This window comes from Lissotriton vulgaris, chromosome 7 (assembly GCF_964263255.1).
Source record: "Lissotriton vulgaris chromosome 7, aLisVul1.2, whole genome shotgun sequence".
Lineage (NCBI taxonomy): Eukaryota > Metazoa > Chordata > Amphibia > Caudata > Salamandridae > Lissotriton > Lissotriton vulgaris.
Genome location: NC_141695.1, coordinates 756,896,579 through 756,912,509, shown reverse-complemented (window position 1 = coordinate 756,912,509; position 15,931 = coordinate 756,896,579). Strand labels below are relative to the sequence as shown.

The window sequence follows — 15,931 nt, the reverse complement described above, 5'->3', positions numbered from 1 at the left end:
CGCGTTATAAATTTATTTTCATTTCATTTCATTTCAAAACCTCCCTATCTGTGCTATACCCATTCTAATGCAGTTCTACTTTGATTGCATATTTTCACAGTCTTGGAACTGCTTTTGTTCCTACGGTTATTTGTGAAATGGGATACAATTTGTATCAGGCGGTGGCCCACAAAATATAAATCAAACAAAATGATCCTCTCAGTTTAAAATAAAAATGAGGAAAAACTAAAATATATATATATATATATATACTATCAGCCCACCCCAACGTTGTCCGGGGGCAATGAGGCTTCATGTCCAACCGCCCACCCAGGCCTCCGCCCGCCCCAGCCCCCGCCCGCCCCGACATTGTCCGTGTCCCGGAGCCACCTCCCGCCCCCCTCCCCCTCCCGCCCAGACATTGTCCGTGTCCCGGAGCCACCTCCCCCCCCGGCCCCCTCCCGCCCCGACATTTTACGTTTCCCTTTCACTTACCTGAGCCGGCGCTCCCGACTTCACCGCCGCTCGTCACTGCTCCTCGCCGCCTGTCCGCCGCTCCTCCCCACCTGTCCGATGCTCCTCCCCGCCTGTCCGACTCTCCTCCCCGCGCTCCTGTCCGCCGCTCCCCCTCGTCATCACGCACGTCACGGCCAGTGCTACGTCGCAGCCAGCGCTACGTCGCGGCCGGCGCTACTTCCAGGGGACTACTTTTTTTTTTTTTTACATTTTTACATTTACGTTTAATTGTTTTCTTTTATAGCCTATGTCCATCTGCACACCCTGACATTTTCAACGGTGTATCGGGTGTGTGGATTGGTGCTGTGGTTCCCGAGTTTACCTGGCTCAAAGGTTTGTGTTCTCTCTTTATAATAGAAGTATAGATATCCTGTTGCTAATGCACATGGTGTTGTAAAGAATAAATAATTCAAACTTACTGCTGCTGTGGTAACGTGACTTCTGTGAACAAATGTGGAAACCAGGAGATTCGAAGTATTATTTATATATATTTTAAATAACAACTATATGATGGGTCGCCATAATCATATCATTAATGTGTTTGACACATAAGGCACTGGTCACTGAACAACAGTCCTGTGTTGCAATTTTTCCTTAGAAAAGCTCTAGTGCATTCTGTTACGCTCTCATGCCACAGTTGTCTCTTTGGATGGAGTACGCAGTCGCATGGCTTGGAGTCAGAGGGGAATGCACTATCTTACAGTATCCATTCTCAGTGATATTTTCTCCAGCGATCTTGTTCTATAAGGGAAGAAGAAGATACAGAATATCATGCATCTATATCAACAAGGCCTGCAATTTTATGATCAGATGTAAACTTTATGGGATAAAGTATGCTTTATTTTGGAGGGGTCCTTTCTTAATATTGATGTCGAAATACGCAACAATATGTGTATGTTCAAAAACTAGATCTAGTCACTGTTGTCAAAATCTCCTGAGACAACCTCTCTGTTAACCCTGAATAAGAAATACATGGTCAGGCAGACCCTGGGTCCTAGGCCTGAAGCTACTGAGCGACAGATCACAGGTGGGGTGGCATATAACCAGCCGGACAAACGCACAAAAAGGAAAACCCCAGATTAGTCCCACAGATAGGCAGCAACACCACAGTGGTCGAGGAGATTGGCCTCAATAACAGACATATGGCTGGACGGGTGCTTGAATTCCCATTAAAGCTGAAAATAGACATTTTTTAGAGACCAGCATCACATTGTTCAAAGGATTCCACAATAAAATACATACATTTCATGCCAACATTTTTTGGTATAAACAGGCAGGCAACAGGGAGTCGGGTGTTTCACTGAGGAAGCCTCAGTCAGATACTGTATCCACCTGAAAAAGTGTTACCGAAGGTAAGAAACATGTTCTTCTGATTGATACATCGGCCTGTGGATTCCTCACCTTTTGAATTGAATCCCCAAGCAGTCCCAATCCTGGTGGAGAATGCCTGCCTAGCAATATCAAAAAAGTGTGCAGCACAGAACGTGCAAAATGGCCATCACTATTCACCTCCAAGTCTAAGCAATAATGCTTTCGAAAAGTGTAGAGGGAGGCCCAAGTTGCTACCTTGCAGATGTGTTGAACAGGGACATCTCTAGCTAAAGCCAAAGAAGAAGACTTAGCTCTGGCGGAATGAGCTTGAAAACCTTCAGGAGGCTCCTTCTTGGCCAAGGAATAGCAGATCTTGACACAGAGGATGATCCACCTAGACAACGTTCTTTTGTGGACAGCGTTGCCCTTCATCTTGCCCACATATCCGAACAAAAAGTTGGTCATCCAACCTGAAGTCCTTCGTCCTGTCCAGGTAGAAGCTGACCGCCCACTTAGGGTCGAGGTGGTGAAGTCTCTCCTCCTCCTTAGAAGGGTGAGGGTAGGATAGAAAGTGGGTAAAGTTATTGTCCTTGGTGGAAAGGTGTGACCACCTTAGGCAGGAAAGTAGCTCTGGTCCCAAGAACCATCTTATCCATATGAAGTGAGGTAAATAGAGGCTTGGAACTAAGCACCTGCAGCTCACTCACCCTCCTAGCAGAAGTGATTGCAATCAGAAATATAGTCTTAAATGCAAGGAACCTTAAGGGACACCTATGTAATGGTTCAAAGGGGGATCCCATCAAGAAAGTGAGAACCAAATTCAAATCCCACTGAGGCATGATAGAGGAAATGTATCGGTGTGACCTTGAATAAATCTCATAACTATGGGAGATATAAATAAAGAGGGTTGATCTGATAAAGAGAGAAAAGGGAGACAACTAGCCTTTAACAGTAACTACTGCACGACCCTGTTGAGCCAGTGAAAGAGAGAAACTCAGAATATCCAACAAATGGGCCATCAATCGATCTCTCTCCACACCTCTTAACAAACTTGGCCCACCTACCAGAATAGACTGATTTGGAGGAGTTTCTTCTGGCTGATAAAATAATACCCACCCATTCTGGGGGGAGAGAGAAAGAGCTCATATTGTCCCGTTCAATCTCCAGTAATGAAGGTGTAGGTTCTGGAGGTAGGGGTGTAGAACCTGCCCCTTTGACTGCAAGAGGAGGTGCCCTGAGAGGGAGACTGAGAGGAGGGTCCAATGAGAGGTAAAGGAGGTCGGTGTACCTCACCTTTCTTGGCCAATCTGTGGCGATCAATACGACTTGGGCCCGGTCTTGGTGATTTCTTCCTCAGAACTCGAGGAATTAAGGGTATGGGTTGAAACGTATAAAGAAGCTGTGAGCCCCAATCTAACTGAAACACGCCCCCCCAACATTACCCGCATCGGATACTGTAGAACAATGGGCAGTGCACGTTCTCATGAGTGGCAAAAAAGTCCAACCTAGGGAATCCCCACATCCTGAAAATGTGATGGACTACCTCCGGAAGGAGACGCCACTCGTGATCAGCCGAGTACTGCTGACTCAGACTGTCCACACGCACATTCAGCTCCCTGGCCAGATGATTCGCAATCACACAAATCTCATGGCCCTGAGCCCAGAACCAGAGTCGCACAACCCTACTCCTCTCTGCTTGTTGATGTACCACATTGGGGTAGTGTTGCCCATCAGGACCTGAATTGACTGAGCGTGAAGAGAGGGAAGAAAGGCCTTTAGAGCCAAACGTATCACCCACAATTCTAGAAGATTGATGTGAAACAATCTTTCCTCTGGAGACCAAAGTCCTTTGACTTCCAGATCTCCTAGATAAGCTCCCCATCCTAGAGTGGAGGCATCCGTTATCACTGTGGGCACCGGAGAAGGCGGTTGAAATGACTTCTCTTGAGTCAGATTGTCCAAGATATTCCACCATAACAACGCCGCTGCAGTGTCTCTGCAGATCCTGACCACCTTCGTGAGATCTTTGTTGTGTTGAAACCACTGCCTGCAGAGGCACCACTGGAGGGCCCTCATGTGCCAGAGTGCTTGGTTGACCAACAGTATGAAGGAAGCGAACAGATTGAACAGGCGCAAGACCTTCAGGACTGGAACAACCACTCCATTCTGAAAAAGTGGAATCGTAGCCTGGATGTCTTGAATCCTCCGCAGAGGCAGGCAGGCACGACTTACAATATTGTCCAGTACCGCCCCTATGAACAGGGTGTGCTGAGAGGGCACCAGGTGAGATTTAGGTACGTAACGTTTATCGAAAAACCCAAGTCGAACAACAGACGCGTTGTAACTTGCAAACGATGCAGCACCATCTCTGGCAACTTTGCTTTGAAGAGCCAGTGGGCCAGATAGGGAAAAAAGAATCCCCGACCTTCTGAGATGTGCTGCTACCACCGCCATCATCTTTGTGAAGACCCAAGGTGCGGAAGTAAGACTGAATGGCAGGACTGAAAACTGGGAGTGTTGAGACCCCACTGTAAAACAGAGATACTTCTGATGCAACTTCACGATGGGAATGTGAAAATACGCATCCTGGAAATCCATCCACACCATCCAGTCTTCCTACTGCAATGCCAAAAGAACCTAAGCAAGAGTCAACATATTGAACTTCTTCAGCTTGAGGTAAAAATTCAAGACCCTGAGGTCTAGGATCGGCCTCAATCGACCGTCCGTTTTGGGAATCAGGAAGCAACGGTAGTAGCATCCCTGACCCCTTTCATCCTTCGGGACCACCTCTATTGCACCTTTCTGCAGTAAAGATACAACCTCCTGCTGTAGTAGCAACAGGTGCTCTTCTGAGCACTAACCCTGACGGGGTGAAAGGAGTGAAAAACTCCTGGAAGGGTAGGGCATGCACATTCTCCACAAGGTTCAACACCAAGAGATCTGAAGTAACAAACCTCCAATTCCATAGAAAATGGGATACCCAACCTTCCACAGGACCAACATGCTGTAGGATGGCGGAGCTAGAGCTGCCTTCCTGCTGTACCGCTTGGAGGAGCAGGAGTGGAGGAGGAGGAGGAGGAGGACACTTGCTGCTGAGCTGTGCCTCCCAGACGCCCTCTGCATTTTCCTCTGTATGACCTGTATAGAGGGTTCACTTGTTGCAGCTGCTGCTGCTTGGTTCGAAAGGATAAAGTCCTTCCAAAACCACTAAATCTGTGGGAACCAAAACCCCTGGACTGGGACTGGAGCCCAACGATCTCGCTGTGGCTCTCCTATCTTTAAAGCAATATAGCGCCAAATACACTTTGGCACCAAAAAGAAGAGAACCATCAAAAGGCAAGTCCAACAAGGTAGCCTGGACATCGGTGAAAACCCAGACCCACATGGCCATGTGTGACTCCTGGTTGCAAAAGAGGAAGCCATTACCCTGGAAAAGGAGTCTACAGTGTCCAGGGCCGGACTGGCCGTGGCAGGCTTCAGGCATTTCCCCGGTGAGCTGCCAGGGGTGAGGGGGCTCGTTTTTGGCCCCTGGTGGGGGCGTTATTGTTATTGTTAACGTGGGTCGGCAATATCGGCCCCCTATAACAAAATCAGCCAAAACCGGCTCTAGAAAATAGTTTGGCTGCAACCCCTGCCCTCCAGGGGGACCGGCCGAGCAGTTTGCCTGGGCCGGTTTTGGTTCCCAGTCTGGCCCTGACAGTGTTCAGACCAGATTGAATGACCTGACGGGCCGCAGCCTGAGTATAATAAAGAACTTCAGAAAAATGGCTCTGAACATACTTCAGAAGCTTCGGGAGCACCTCCCTCGTTGAGTCCATCAGAGCATGGATATAGCGATCCAACAGGCATGTCACATTTGTCGATTTTAGAGCCATACTAGCCGACGAAAATACTTTCTTTGCTGTTTGTAGCATTCGGTTGGATTCTATATCTGCAGGCTCAGAAGGGAGTGAGTCTGCAGACTGTTTAGAGGAGCCCGATGCCTGGACTACGAAACTCTCAGGTGATGGGTAGGTAGATAGGAAAGCCAGATCTCCGGAGACTCCTTATACCTCCTCGCCACAGACCTAGACACCGCAGGAGAAGTCACTGGTTTCTGCCACACCTCCAAGGTAGGCTCAGTCAAAGCCTCATTAAAAGGAAAGAGGGGTTCTGAGACAGAAGAAGGGGAATGAAGTACCTCCATTAAGATGTTAGATTTAAGTTCTGCAGTAGGCAATGGCAAATCCAACAGATACGCTGCCTTCCTAACTACAGAATGATAAGAAGACGCCTCTTGTGTTGGAAGGCCTTTTGGTGAGGAGCGCTCCCATTCAGGAGATGTATCCAGGCCACTCACCTCCTGCAGGCCCTCAAACGCTTGAACAAGGTCAACAATCTCACGCTCTTCAGCTTCCTCCTGCTGCTCTTGATATTCCTCTTTTTCCATCAGCCTTTGTGCTTCCCATCTCAACCTCATTTTTGGGATCAGCCTCAGCGGCGCCAAACATGGCGCCAGTGACTTCGAGACCGGTGTTGATGGAAGTTCCACAGGGATAGTTTAAGATGCCCGACGAGGTCATGTCAGCACCGGACCGGAACCAGATGGCCCTGGAGAGGATCCGTCCAACAGCACTCTACCCTACAAGGACTGCACCGGCGTCGAGAACCTTGGCATCGGGAGAGGTCAACTCCCCGTAGCCATTGGTATAAAAGGCATGAGAGGTGCCTGGGGAAAGCGAGGTGGCAAGCCTCCCAGGAAGTAAGCAAGCAGACCCATGGGGCCAACCGGCGCACCAGCAGGGTTACCCGTTCTGGCAAACATACAAAACATCTCACTTAGGAAATAGATGGATCCGTACCTGGAGCCGGAAAGTCAGGATATACTGTGGGTTCTAAGATCACTCGAGGAGGCGCTTGAACTGGATTTGGTTTGTGGTGCCAGAGACCCTGGAGCCAGGGGTGGAGTGGCTGGCGGAGGAGTAGTTTCTCTGGGTGCCAGTGAAGCTCTCAAAGCTAGAGAGTAGGCTGGAGTCACCGGAGGAGAAGGAGAGACTTTGCCCATTGCGGAGACATCAGAGAACAGAAGACCCGACTTCAGTATTCCATCCTTTGATGAATGATGTCAAGATCCATGGCGCCGCTTCTTTTTATGTTTCCTCAACGACTATGAGGTATACAGAGTCGGTGACTTGGATGGGGCCTTGACCTCCTTCGACCTCTTTTTTTTTTTTTTCCGCTGTTGCCATAAATAGCTTGGCCTCCCTTTCCTTTAAGGATTTGGGGTTCATGCGCCTGCATGACGAACACTCCCCGACGTCGTGTTCCGATGATAAGACACCATAAATAATCTTCATGGGGGTCAGTAATGATCACTGCTACAATTACACGAAGTACTTGCAACAAGGAAACTCCCAGAAATGGGAAGCCCTGGAAAAAACGTTAATCGTTGACGGAGTGGAAAAAAGGGAACGGACGTCAGTACGCTGACTAGGTCTTTTATAGCTCCGATGACGTCACGCTGAGTCGCGTGTGGAGTAGTTTCCATTGTGACGTCGACGTGGGAGAGCTATGGAGAAAGTTTCTGTGGAATGCTGAGCATAGGGTAATTCAAAAGGTGAGGAATCCACAGGCAGTTGTATCCATCAGAAAATGACTTATCTAGTCTGTGGCAGCTCAGATATGTCCAGTGCATTCTTGTGCAACTGAACATTATTATGTGTGGCAGAAACATTTCTAGTATTTTTTTCAGGTTAGAGGCTTCATGAACTGCACATAAAACGGGTGGGCCCACTGACAATAAGTGTGTGTTTGTGTAAGAATATACATGTGCAGAGAATAATAAGTGATGTATTAACATTTTTACTCTACCTTTCCCTATAGACCTTCCTTCTCCCCTGAGAATGTGCTCTGCTCCAGCCTCCCTCAGCCAACACCTGCTTCCCCCTTACCTCACACGCTCAGACTCTATTTCTCAACTGCAGCTTTCAGGCATATCCTCGTGCTCAGATTGTATATATGCAATCTCATTTTTATCAATTTGCTCCACATACATTAATGGATTCTACGCTTCTCGTTCTCCTCTATCTGCTTCTGCATGCAACAATCCTACTTGACATTGTATTGTAATGCAATCTAACATCTCTAAAATAAATAAATTGGGTAATGTAGAGAGGTGACTATGATGCATGAGAAGTAAAGCTTCTAGTGATAAATATCACATTACACTTTGGGCATATGCCCATTTGGTGTTCTGTAATATTGCTTTTTCATTCACAGTATTCAGAAATAAAGACATTTAAACCTAACCAGAGCATAAGGTGTTATATTGGTACAGTGAGCTAAAATCACACAGCTAAACCTTGGGAGTATGTGGTCTCAGTTGTTTTCTATTGTAAACTGATTCTGCAATTGAATCTGTGACACAATTAGCATTGTTTCTCAAATCAATTAATCAGCACTGTGGCAATAATATGAAATTTGACCTTTATGCTGCAGTAATAAATATTGGAATCTTTTTTGTTCTTAGAACACTTGATCCAAACAACATGAGTTATTGAGCCACACTTAAGTTCACTGGCAAGGCAGAAGTATTTATAAAGGACACATATTCTGTAACTGTGTAATACATGTCTATTTGGCTACTTTGAGTTTCACGTGACATCATAAACGTTGGAGTTGGGAACACGTTACCCATTATGTTTTTTAATATATTGGTGTTTTTCTCAGGACACTGAAATATTTACTGAACATTAAGTGAAATGCTGGACTGTAATGTTTAGATGTCTCTACGAAAAAGATGAGAAAATAATTATGAAGTCACAAAGAGTTTTTGAAAAAGACACCATCGTCTATTGTTAAAGAAGAGAGTCTGCCTATGAAGCAAGTTGTTAAAGCTGTTCTCCGCAAGGTGCTGCGTACAATAGAGATTAAAATGAGAATGTTCAGGTTGTGTTTACCTTCCATGAAAAGAATGTTAACTAAACAATCGACTACGGGCAAGGCTGTACAGAATTGGTTGGGGCTGTCATTATGACGATGAAACTCATATTTCACTGGGCCTGTAAAATATTTTACATTTTGCGTATGGTTTGTTATTGCACGGAATAACCCACTACTTGACTGCACTTATTACACAAAAGTAGTCGAATTGAGGATTTCATCTAATCGTGCCTACTTTCAGTCTGATTTCCATCTCTTTAACCCTTTCCGTGCTGATGACGGAACCGCTCCGTCATCAGCTGCGGTTGGGCTGTGCTGATGACGGAGCGGTTCTGTCATGGCCCTGCCGCCGCGCCTGCGCGGCGCTGATTTCGCGCCTGCGCGGCGCGTTCTATTGAGCGGGCGGGGCCATGACGGAACCGCTCCGTCACAAGCACAGCCCAACCGTGGCTGGTGACGGAGCGGTTCTGTCACCAGCATGCGGCCGCCGAGCGGCCGCCCCGCCCACTTAGCGCTGCGGCGGAATAGCCGCCGCAGCGATGTGGTTAACTAAGCATGACAGTGCATTGAGAATATGCATCTTAGCACAGCAAAACATGTGTTCACTAAAACCCTGTCTTCTAAGCAACCTTATGAACAAGCATTTACAATGCAATGGTCTCGGCATTATTAAAGGTAGAGCTATTGGCATTGCTCATGACATTTCTTCTTTTTTTTTTAAACATAAATAAATGGTATTGTCATTTACAATGGCAATAGGTGAGCATTAGAAAGTAGAAGAGAGTATTCGCGGACACAGAGCCACACAGACACACACACACAGAGCCCAACACACACACACACAGCCCCCCCACACACACAGAGACAGACACACACACACAGGCCCATCCACACACACACACACACACACACACACACACACACACACACACACACACACACACACACACACACACACACACACACACACACACACACACACACACACACACACACACACACACACACACACACACACACACACACACACACACACACACACACACACACACACACACACACACACACACACACACACACACACACACACACACACACACACACACACACACACACACACACACACACACACACACACACACACACACACACACACACACACACACACACACACACACACACACACACACACACACACACACACACACACACACACACACACACACACACACACACACACACACACACACACACACACACGCCCATCCCTCCAAATAAATAATGCAGCTCCAGTGGGTTGTGGAACGCAAACGTTAGTCACCTCATAAATTGTCACAGCATTTCAAAAAAAATTTCCCCCTAAAAACATACAAGCATTTGTTTCCCACTCCTGTTATTACGCATTCATGGTGTGCGCTGCTAGGGTTGGTGGTACTTGCCAGGTTAAAGAGCACGTGATTGTTTCCTCCTTATAATCCTCTCACCGTGGGAAGAGGGGACGGGAAAGGGGTTTGAGGGCTCTCCTGTGGGAAAGCGGCTAACCCGAACAGCATCACTCAAAGGTGTCGCGCATACTGCAACACAGGCAGGTCGGGACTGCCGCCCAGGTGCCAAGTGTGCTGTAAGTGTGAAAGAACCCAGTCGCGTGCAGTGAAAATTACCTCATCACCTGTCCCTCCCTGCGAAGGCCCAGCTAGCAGACACGGAGGAGAAAGCTGGCACCCGTCTGTTACGAAAACACCCCAAATCTTATTTTTTATAGATATTGCCCATAACACTTCTCAAACTAGTACCCTTTGCTTTCTGTCCAGACTTACCTGGCTTCAGCGGAGCCCCTTTTTATATTTTAAGGCATAAAGATAATGTGAGAGTCCTCAAGAAACCAAATGCCCCCTCTGAGCCTCGCGGGCTCGAGAAACAACACTGCCAGCTGGGGATAGCGGCCTGCTGCCCACTGGGGCCGCTCTACCCTCAATATTGCCCGCAACTGTGAGAGTCCCACTCGGGGGACTCTGAAGTGAAAAATGCCCCCAAATCACGGTGGAGCGGCCCACTGCCAAATGGGGCAGCCCGAGACACCAACAGCAATGTAGGAGCAGCCCTCTGCAGAGTGGGGCTCCTCGGGTCAAGGCACCAGCGGGATACGTGACCTCGCACCTTCCCCCCCACCCCCCGCCGGCTTTCACTCACCGGCTTCCTGGACCTGCAGCGCGTCTCCTTCCACCGCGGCGGGGGCAGGCACCGGGAATGTGCCTCGGGCCCCCTCCGCCTCACGGACACAGCTGCTGCAGCCCCGACACGGAACAGGCGGCTTCTCTGTGTCCCTGCTCCTTCTCCTCACGGCCGCAGGCGGGGCTCTACCGTAACACGGGAGCCCCGCGGACTTCACCTACTCGCTCCCTGCCTCACTCCTCTGCACCGGAGCGCGGGGTAGGCTCCCGTCCGCTTCCGATTTCTCCGTGCATTCCGGCAGCAATCCGGGGTAGGCACCCGGTAGATGAGGGATCAGAACGGGGTGAGCACCCGTATTTTAAGTAATAAAACGGGGCTAAGCACAATTTTAAAAGAAAGCTCCTAAGCGCTAGGGGGCTCAAAAACTGCAGATAAGCGGTATTAGAGCGCTTTATACAACGCAACCGATTCATATGCAGGTCGGGCAGAAATGGCTGCCGCAATGCTCCGAAATCTTCGCGATTCGGGGGCGTTTTTTTTGTTGAGTGACGGATGATGTCACAGATAGAAAGAACGCAAAAAACACGCCCCGAATCTGACAAAGACGGGGCTTAAAAGGAGTGACACCCCTCTCCTCCAATGGCTGGCCTCCGTTTAGGAAGTCAGCCAATGGAGAAGAGGGGCGGGTTCCAGCCCCCTCGAAGAAACATAAAATCTTCGGCTCCGCCCACTGCTACGCAGTGTGACGGTCCTCGACCTAAAAACTAATATTACCGAAGCCATCCAAACGGTATAGACCGGCATTAAACTGCCTTCATTTAACATGTTTCACTTTGACAACAGGGTGTTTGAAGCAAATTATACCAGGAAACACATAACATTTACCCATTAGGTATCCTGTTATCTCTCTCAATGTGTGTATAGATAGAAATGCACAGACGTAAACCATTCAACAGCAATAAAAATTCACTGGTGTGTGTGTGGCAGGAGACAGACTTACACCTAGGTGTTATTTCAGGAGGCAAAGGAATAATGATATATGCCCTCCCTTCAGCTGTCTTGAATAGAATCCAATGAGCAAATGTTGGAGCACATGCAACAGAATGAAATTGATCTATTTAGTAAGAGCCAGGTATGGTGAGAAGGCAAATGATTCCCCGTCCTCTCTTCTGGCAACACCATACATTTTCAGGTGGTTAAGTATGCTTAGCTCCTTTCTGGTAGTTTGCCATCTTCCGTTAGGGCAGACATAAATACTATTACAAATAAAACAGTGACTAGATTACATCTGGAAGTTTTTGGATGGAAACAACGGCTGCCCGTGGTCTGACTGAGACAGAGCACTTTGTTAAACATTTTGCAGATAAATTGGTCCGAAAGTTATTTTCCATTCATTGTTCTGGAGTCGGGATGATTTAGTTTAGCCCACTTTAGTTGGGTCTTGGTACAGAAGCACTAGACCATACTGCCCACCAAAATCGGACTTAGAGGACATTGACAAACAGGAAACAATAATTGCTCTATGTTTGGTAGCAGATCAAATGGCAAAGCTGATAAGCAAAGCAGGCAAAGTTGAAAAGAGAATATATTTAGCACAGTAAAGAAGCAATATGCATTGTTCAGACTATCCAATTACCGCAAAAGCACTACAGTCACCGAAGATACTTTAACAAACAGCATTTCCCTAAAACAAAATGGATATTGGTTATGAAAACGGAGGGAGTGAGCCTGAGTGCACCATCAAGGAATGAGTTCATGTGAAGCAACAATGGATGAACCTGTGAAGAGTAGCAAAAGATGAAGTTATCAAGTACTCTAAAAAAAGTTCCTGATATAAACGCAAGACTAATTTGAATTTGAGACTATCCAAGCAGATTATTAAACATTTTGAATGAAAACGGTAGAAATGGAATATCCTTGAAAGGATAATTAGAAAAATTATAAGAGAAAGTAAGTAAAACAATAAGTGAAATGAATCAAAAATGTGATTTGTACTGAAAAAATATTGGGAATGCATCAAGAAGTGGATTGTAATTGGTGACAATGCAGGAGAAGAGAACAGCAAAAGACAAGTAACCACTTAACAGAGGTGTTAAGGTGTGTGAATTTGAATTTAAAAAAACTTATAAAGCGCACGTACACTGAATCAGTTTCATGGCGCTGGTGAGGTCACTGAGTGAGAGCAAGAAGAGAGCTAGGTGCCAAAGGCCTGCTGGAATAGTAGCGTTTTTAGTGACCTCCGAAACTCCATATAGGAGGAGGAGAGTCTTAAGGGTAGGGGGAGGTCATTCCAAAAGGCGGGTGCCAGTACAGCAAACTTCTGCCCCCCTGCCCGTTTCTTTTTGAAACGGGGCTTAGTTAGTAAGGCCAGGTTAGAGGAGCGAAGGTCCCTAGAGGGAACATAGGGAGAGATTGCCGAGTTGATAAAGGCAGGTGCAGTGCCCGCTCTTGCTTGAAAAGTCAGACACCCTAACTTGAACCTGGCTCGTTGTTTTATAGGGAGCCAGTGTAGGCTCCTAAGCAGTGGGGACGAATGATGGGACCTGGATAAGCCAAAAACCAGGCGGGCAGCCTGGTTCTGTACCAACTGCAGGCGCTGCAGAGCATAAGCAGGAGCTCCATTATAGATGATGTTGCCATAGTCAATCTTTGACAGGACCATGGCCATAAGGATCAGCTTTAGTGCAGAGGTGGAGAAAAATCTGTCAACTTTCCGAATAACTCGTAGTGTAAAGAAACAAGAAGAAACCACCGAGTTGATATGTGAATGGAGAGTTAATTGGTTATTAAGCATGATCCTGAGTGTTTTAACTGAACAAGAGGGGAAAGGAGGGGACCCAAGTGAAGGGGGCCAGAAGGAGGGGGACCAGGGGTTGGCAGCACCGCCCGTCGCCACAAGTTCTGTTTTATCCGGATTAAGTTTTAACTGATTGATGTTCATCCAGTCTCGGATAAATAGCATGACGGACTGGAAACTGCCAACTCCTGAAGGGGAAGAAAGATCAAAAATGAGTTGTAGATCGTCTGCATAATTATATACAGTGACCTCCATATTCTGTAAAGCAAACACCAGTGGAAAGACATAAAGATTAAATAATAGGGGGGAGAGAGCAGACCCCTGGGGGACACCACAGTTGACATTACGCAAAGGAGCCGAGAAGGTGCCTAGATGGACTGTCTGAGTACGGTCCATCAGGAAAGACTCGACCCAAGCTAATGCCAACCCCCCTATCCCCGCCGCCCAGACACGTGATAACAGAATGTCATGATCCACAGTGTCAAAGGCTGCGGATAAGTCTAATAGGACCAGTATCTTGGGGGTGTTGGCGTCGAGTCCCTCCCTAAGTTGGTCCATGACCGAGATCACCACCTTCTCGGTTGAATGTCGTGGTCGGAAACCAGCTTGACATGGGGCCAGGTAATTACTGTCCTCAATAAAGGAGCTCAGCACTTGAGAAACATGCGCCTCAGCCACCTTTCCCAAGTAGGGGAGCAGGGATATGGGACGGTAGTTAGCTAGGGAAGAAGGGTCAGCCCCGGGCTTCTTTAAAATGGGGATGATGGTGGCAGATTTAAATGCAGTGGGGACTAGGCCTTTAGAGAAGGTGTCATTTAAGACAGTGAGGGCGGGGGCAGGACAGGCCAAGAACACCTGGGCCAGAATACGGGCCGGACACGTGTCAGAGGGAGACCCAGATTTTACACGCTTAAGGAAAAAATGTGTGAGAAAATGGATTATCATTATTAGTAATAATGGCACAATTCTTGTTAGGTCCAGTAAAGGTTTCAGTAATTTAAACCCTAGTTCAACCCCTGGTAGCTAAGGTACAGAGAAGAAAGGTTTAACTTATGAAAACGTGTAAAGCATTTAAAAGTACCAAAACAGTTAGGAAGTTGAAAGCACAACAAAATAAAAATCCCACTCCAATTTAAAAAAACTGAGAAAATGGTGTAGGAAAGACTTAAAACAAATTTAATTTGGATTTGCGAAATTAATTAAAATGACAATCTGCCTCGGACATTTAAAAATGACAAGCAGACATTTAGTACAGAAAATGAAAACACAAGGCTTCAAATGCCTCTAATCAGATGCTTTCTCATATACAAACTCATGTTCTTTTCAAAAGTTAAAACATGTGCAAGTATGATTAATAGTTAATGTGACTAGTTAACATTTTATTTCAACTACAGAATGTGTTTTTTTTTAACTTAAAATGATTATTAAACATGTGTGCAGCAGTATAGTTTGCATTAAATTAACTCAACATAAAAAACAATTGCACAAGAACAATGACAGCTAAAAAGATTTAATGGTTTTCAGCTCGCTCGGAAGAAGCTTAATTTGACCTTGCAGATAACTTGCGAAATTTGCTGTGAAATAGAGATGTTCAGAATGCATCTCGGAGCTTTCCTGATATTGTGTTAGTTGCTGGTAGAATGTTATCTTAAACAGAGGTCTATTGATAAACTGATTTAAAGCCTCATTTATCTGCTGTAGAGAGAAAGAAGAAAAACCAAAGGGGATGATGGACGGAGCGTTGACAATACAAACACTCACCCCCAGTCCACTGATCTGGGTTTAATCCGTCACCGTTCTTTAGCTCACTCCGCCACCCCAGTTCAGACATGGCCATATGCAAATCAGTCTGACCCTGTGCCTCATGGGAACAGTCCAGCCCGAACTGCCAAGACATGTCTTTCCTGGACCTGAATCAAGGTTCCCAGGACCGAAACATTTGACATAATCTGCCATTTAAATCTACTCACATTTTCTAGTTTTAGGATGTCCCACAAAATAGCCCGGTTCACGGCACACTCATTTGTTGTCCATACACTGTGCCACAAAAGGATGGGCTGAGTTCTAATTATATCTGTAATATACGGTTGCCCAAGTTCAGTGTGGCAAATGTAGGTCGCAACACTTTCTGGTATTGTCAGAATATGCCTCATGAACTTATTTTCGGCTATTTGAATTGATTTTATGTTAGTATACCCCCAGAGTCCCGATCCATACAGAGCCACTGATAGACAC

The 15,931-nt window shown here is 46.6% G+C and overlaps 1 protein-coding gene across 2 annotated transcripts in view; it reads right to left on the bottom strand.

Moving 5' to 3' along the window:
* Nucleotides 1–709: 709 nt before the first annotated feature.
* The window catches only part of MTNAP1 (mitochondrial nucleoid associated protein 1), a 147,977-nt gene continuing 132,755 nt past the window's right edge, over nt 710–15,931 (bottom strand). The window contains exon 5 of one of the 2 annotated variants that reach the window (XM_086930986.1): nt 710–1,236. In XM_086930986.1, coding sequence (XP_086787112.1) covers nt 1,208–1,236 — 29 coding nt within the window. In that variant the 3' untranslated portion in view covers nt 710–1,207. The remainder of the gene's footprint in view (nt 1,237–15,931) is intronic. The other variant, XM_086930985.1, reaches the window with a different exon arrangement.